Below are 5,538 nucleotides of genomic sequence, written 5' to 3' on the forward strand. Positions count from 1 at the left end.
GAACACTTATGGCCTATATAAATGATACAGGGCTCTTCTCATCATATTACTTCACTTCACAATTGCCCCAAGGCAAAGGCAAGGCAATTCACCAAGGAATTCGATTCAAGTCACCAAAGCAACAGCCGGGTTTGATGATGAAAGCTCAGTACATGCCTTATGAGGATCACTTCATTCAATCCATCCACTCCAAACACTGACATTAATGAGTCATCCTTCGTCTAGCACCAACCCCGTGGCAGAGTCAAACGGTTTGCTGGAGAAGGTCAAGGGTGGTGTTAAGTACGGTGTGGACAAGTTAAGGATCCCAGTAAGTCCACGAGCATGCATAATGAGTGTCCTGGAGTTCCAACTAAGATTGGCATAAGCGCTTGGAGGATTCCCGCAGCCGCAGCCCTGTTCCCCAAAATGATGAAGGTGCTTCATCGACTTCGGTAGGTTCTCATACTTGCCCTCCAGTTTCTGCGCTCTCTCTAAATTCTACTTGTGACACAGGTTCAGGCTGCTCCGTCTGGTATGGAAGTGGAGGCTGATACCCAATCGGCACTTCAGGATATTCAAGAGGCTGTAAAGCTCATGCATTCACTTCCAGGACCTGCGACAACCGTGGCTTCTCATCTTTCAAGACGCACAAGAGGATCTCGATGCTGTTGACAAATTTCAGGATACATATCTCAAACCCCTCAAGATATTCGACACTGTTATCGACAGGTCGCAGATGTATGGGCCATCTTCTCGATCAGAACCGAATTAATCCAGTCCACAGGTTCATCCATATGCAAAGATGGCACTGGGCGTGTTATCTTGTGCAGCCAAAGTATGTCTTCATTTTCTCTCTCCCTATCTCCCACTGTTACTCAACAATTATTTGTACAGATTATTCTAGTGCAAGTGGATCGCGACAAAGCAGTACTCAAACTTCTCGAAAAGTTAGATGAAGTTTACAGCTTCATAACACAAGACGAGATGCTTGGCAAAATCTCGTCGATGCGCGCTATCCTTGGAAAGATCTCTCAGCAGACCCGTGAATGCGCCCATTTTATCAAAAACTATTCAGAGACCAAGAACTTTTGTGAGTATTACCAGATGTTGTGCTCTGTGCTGTCTCAAGCTTCTACCATCATCACAGGGAACAGACTCGGAAAGAACATCATCTCGGAAATGACAGATACGATCCAAAAGTGTAGCGACGTGTTCGATAAGCTCATGCAAAACTTCCGGGACCAGCTTACTCTCGATGTAGCCATACATGTCCACGACATAGCCATACACGTCCACCATACAGGTAAGAGTTCGGACGTCCTTCGCACGGAAATCCTTTCCCAGATCACAGAATGGGTCAACAGCACTGGGGACAACGTCCCACGCATGCTGTGGCTATCTGGCCCTGCAGGCAAGGGCAAATCGGCCATCGCCCACACGATTGCGAATTGGTTCAACGAAACAGGAGGCCTCGGTTCATGTTTTTGTTTCGATCGGCACAGAGAAGCAGACCGTCGCCATGAAAAGATTTTCTCCACCATCGCTCGCGATCTTGCTGATTGTGATCCGGGGATGAAACGAGCATTAGCGGATGCAGTCAAGGATGCAAACTCGCTCAAGAATACAACAGATATTATCCAGCAGTGGCGCAAGCTTCTCATGCAACCACTCAAGAAGTTCTCCCCGTCGAGTGTAGAGCCTGTCTTGATCATGATCAGAGCACTAGATGAGAGTGGTGGAGTGGAGACACGGCGTAACATTCTCCACATACTTGCCAGTAGACTTCAGGACGAAGGACTTCCCCAAATCACCGAACTCCCTTCCAACTTTCGGATTCTCGTCACCTCTCGCCCACTTCCCGATATCGAAAGGGGTTTTGAAGGCTCTGATCATATTCTACGGTTGTCCATGGACAGTATTCCACCAAATGTCGCAGAGCGCGACATTCACACCTTCATATCTGAGGAGTTGAAAGAGCTATCAGAATTTCAGGACAACCATCTTGTGACACTCACTGCAAAAGCCGATGGACTCTTTGAGTGGGCGCGTCTTGTGTGCGGTGAGGCGATCTCAACCTGGCTGGGCTGATATGAAATATCTAAAAATGCTCAACCAGTATAAGTGAGTCTTGGCTCTGCCTAGCTGCTATACTCGCAGAATGCAAGAAAATTCGACCCTAAAGGGGACTACTACTGAACACAGAACCAGATGAAAGAAAGACCCTTGAAGTGCGATGGATGCGCGAAAGCGCAAGAAGAAAAGCGAAGTGAGCGCGAAGCGCGAGAGAGCGCACTAAGGTAAGCGCGAGCGTGGGAACGTGAGCGCTAAGGCGCGCGTTGTGCGGAGAATACCGGATAAGGAAACGGACAAGGAAGCGGATGTGCAAAGCGAGTGCAAACGCAGAGCGAGTGTTATAACGAGCGCGGATAAAGGTCTAGTATAGGCGGATAACAATAACCATTGGAAACACAAAGTGCGCCCAAGTGGTGACTACTACTTTAAAGTAAAACCCAATAGCGAGGGAAGTACAGCAAAGGGGAGTAATAATGATGGTGTAGTAAGTCAGCAACTTTATACTATGGAAATCGCATCGGAAGCGGAAGGGATAGGAGCAATAAGCGCTATGAATACGTAATGACATGTAATAACGCTGCAATGCTTGTTACAAACCACGAGGCAAGGCATATGACGTACCAATGAGGTGGGTGGACATAGAGGGACGTTCCTGGATGATAGGCAATGCAGGGCAATGCAGGGCGCTTAAGCGCAATAAAGCGCGCAAGGTGCGCGTGTGGGAATGCTGCGCGTTGTGTGGGAATGCTGCGCGTTGTGTGGGAAAGTACCGCGCCTATGGCGCGTTTCGCGGGAAAGCTGCGCATTATGTGTAAAACGACTAGGGACATGATAGAAGTCGAATATAGCTGATGGTGCGAGTCGTGCATTGAAGGCCAATTGTCATGAGTTGTGAAAAGATGCGAAATGTGCCCATATGTGCCTGCAGAAACGCGAGTCTCTACAGCGGGTATATTAAAGAACCCTATTTCGGCTTATCCCCGATGAACTGCTTCGATGAAGTTGTGAACCGCCATCCCGGGGAGCAGAAAAACTTGTTGTATGATATTTATCGACTCATGTTAACAGAAATCATGCCTAAGGATAAGGATGCCCGTCACGATGCCCATTACAAGCAAGCTGTAGCAAAGTTTCATTCGGTGATGGGACAAATGCTTGCCACAAACAAACCCCTCCCTTTAGTTTCACTGAATGCTATGCGGGACCATTTCCCGGAGGACCACGGCTATTACAACATAGATGCAATGATCAGGCGCATGGGATCCCTCCTCAGCGGTACCACCAATTCATACACCCCCATCCGACCCCTTCATGCATCCTTCCACGATTTCTTAACAGACAAGCCATCCAGTGGAGAGTTTTTCATCAACCTGTCAAAGGCACAACGCGACCTTGCATTCGCGTCACTTCGAGTGATGCAACACGACCTTCGCTTCAATATCTGTGATTTAAAGTCTTTGTATCTGCCTAATAGCAAAGATCCCGGGCTACAAGAATGAATCCAAAAATGTATCTCCCCACATCGGTCATATGTGGTCTCGATTTTGGACATCGCACGTATGAACCACAGTCTTCGACAAGGAGCTCGCAAAAGAAGTGAAATTGTTGTTCGAGCACAAGCGGCTATTTTTTCTGGCTCGAGTTACTCGCCTTGATCAATGCGCTCAGCGGTGCAGTTCCTGCCCTTCCGCTCATTCCCCAGTGGCTGAAGGTGAGTACATTGTTACTGTGTGCCAGATAAAGCACTCATGCGCAACTGCAGGGCCAACCCGAATTCAAAGATGTCTCATCAACTGCAATGGGACGTACAGAGATTTATTCAAGTCTTCAGCAGCATGATTTTACACAGCACACCACATCTATATGTATCAGCACTCCCATTCACGGCCTACCAACTCCCGCTATCCAAAAAGCTTCTGCACAGTTTCCGAATATTCTTTGTGTGGCATCTGGACGTGATGTGAACTGGCAAGCTGTTCAGACTGTGCTCAGGGGGCATACTGGGTCGGTTTTCTCGGTCTCATTCTCACCGGATGGCACTCGCATTGTCACTGGTTCTTGGGATGACACTGTTCGGCTGTGGGATGCTGCGACGGGGCAGCCAGTCGGTGAGCCATTGCGAGGGCACAAACATTCAGTTTACTCGGTCTCGTTCTCGCTGACGGCACTCGCATCGTCACTGGTTCGCGGGATAAGACTATTCAGCTGTGGGATGCTGCAATGGGGCAGCCAGTCAGTGAGCCCTTGCGGGGGCACACTAGTCATGTTAAATCTGTCTCGTTCTCGCCGACGGCACTCGCATCGTCACTGGTTCTTATGATGACACTGTTTGGCTATGGGATACTGCGACAAGGCAGCCAGTCGGTAAGCCCTTGCGGGGGCACACTGATTGGGTTAACTTGGTCTCGTTCTTGTCAGACGGCACTCGCATCATCACTGGTTTGAAGGATAAGACTATTCAACTGTGGGATGCTGTGACGGGCAACCAGTCGGTGAGCCCTTGCGGGGGCACACTTCAGAAGTTCAATCAGTCTTGTTTTCGCCAGACGGCACTCGCATCATCACTGGTTCGAAGGATAAGACTGTTTGGCTGTGGGATGCTGCGACGGGGCAGCCAGTCGGTGAGCCCTTGTGGGGGGCACACTGATTCAGTTTCGTCGGTCTCTTTCTTGCCTGACGGCACTCGCATCGTCACTGGTTCTTGGGATAAGACTATTCGCCTATGGGATGCTGTGATGGGCAGCCAGTCAGTGAGCCCTTGCGGGGGCACACTAGTTGGGTTAACTCGGTCTTGTTCTCGCCAGACGGCACTCGCATCGTCTCTGGTTCTTTGGATAAGACTATTCGGCTGTGGGATACAGTGACAAGGCAGTCGTCGCAACCATCCCCAGTGTCACACCCTTCAGCATTTTCAAACGAACTGTGCGCAATCGAGGCCACCACTACCATGAAATCGAACACTTGGGACAACCACTTTCATTTCCTTCTCCTTCAACTCTATCCACGCACTGTGCAACACTTCTGAATTAATGGAGGAAGCATCTTGTGACGACTGTAGTTCGACCCCCTTTGCCCTGAATGATGATAGTGGTTGGGTGGCAGGGCCCAAACATCAGCTCTTATTCTGGGTACCACACGCTTCTCGACACTCATTCTATAACCCGGAGACAGTATTGGTGATACCCAGAGGAGGTCCTGAGCTTGATTTGAGTCACATGGCACATGGACAGCACTGGCAAAAGTGCCGAGAGGAGTGAGTCTCCTCGAAGCCCTTTCCATTCCTCGTACTTACTAAAAATCAACACTTGCAGACCTTAGTACTGCGATGTTGTGTGCTAGCGATCGAACCTTTGTGGAGATTTTTTCAGATATAACTTGAATGTGACATGTACAGTTGCTTATTTTAATCCCTTGTTGCCTACTTTGTGCGCCCTTCAATCCCCTACTTTGCTTCGATCCTCACTTGACATCTGCTCCCGGTTT

The 5,538-nt window shown here is 49.1% G+C and overlaps 1 protein-coding gene across 1 annotated transcript; it reads left to right on the forward strand.

Moving 5' to 3' along the window:
- Positions 1-205: 205 nt before the first annotated feature.
- Positions 206-2,070, forward strand: DFJ58DRAFT_892070 (uncharacterized protein; the record flags this gene model as incomplete). The annotated part of the gene is made up of 7 exons (XM_041394773.1): positions 206-310; positions 369-434; positions 496-567; positions 593-720; positions 760-817; positions 877-1,072; positions 1,130-2,070. The coding sequence occupies 7 exons, from the start codon at positions 206-208 to the stop codon at positions 2,068-2,070; spliced, it is 1,566 nt and encodes a 521-aa protein (XP_041234576.1).
- Between the last annotated feature and the right edge of the window lie 3,468 nt (positions 2,071-5,538).

The sequence above is a fragment of the Suillus subalutaceus genome, assembly GCF_016647625.1.
Source record: "Suillus subalutaceus strain FC151 chromosome Unknown DFJ58scaffold_877, whole genome shotgun sequence".
Taxonomy (NCBI): domain Eukaryota; kingdom Fungi; phylum Basidiomycota; class Agaricomycetes; order Boletales; family Suillaceae; genus Suillus; species Suillus subalutaceus.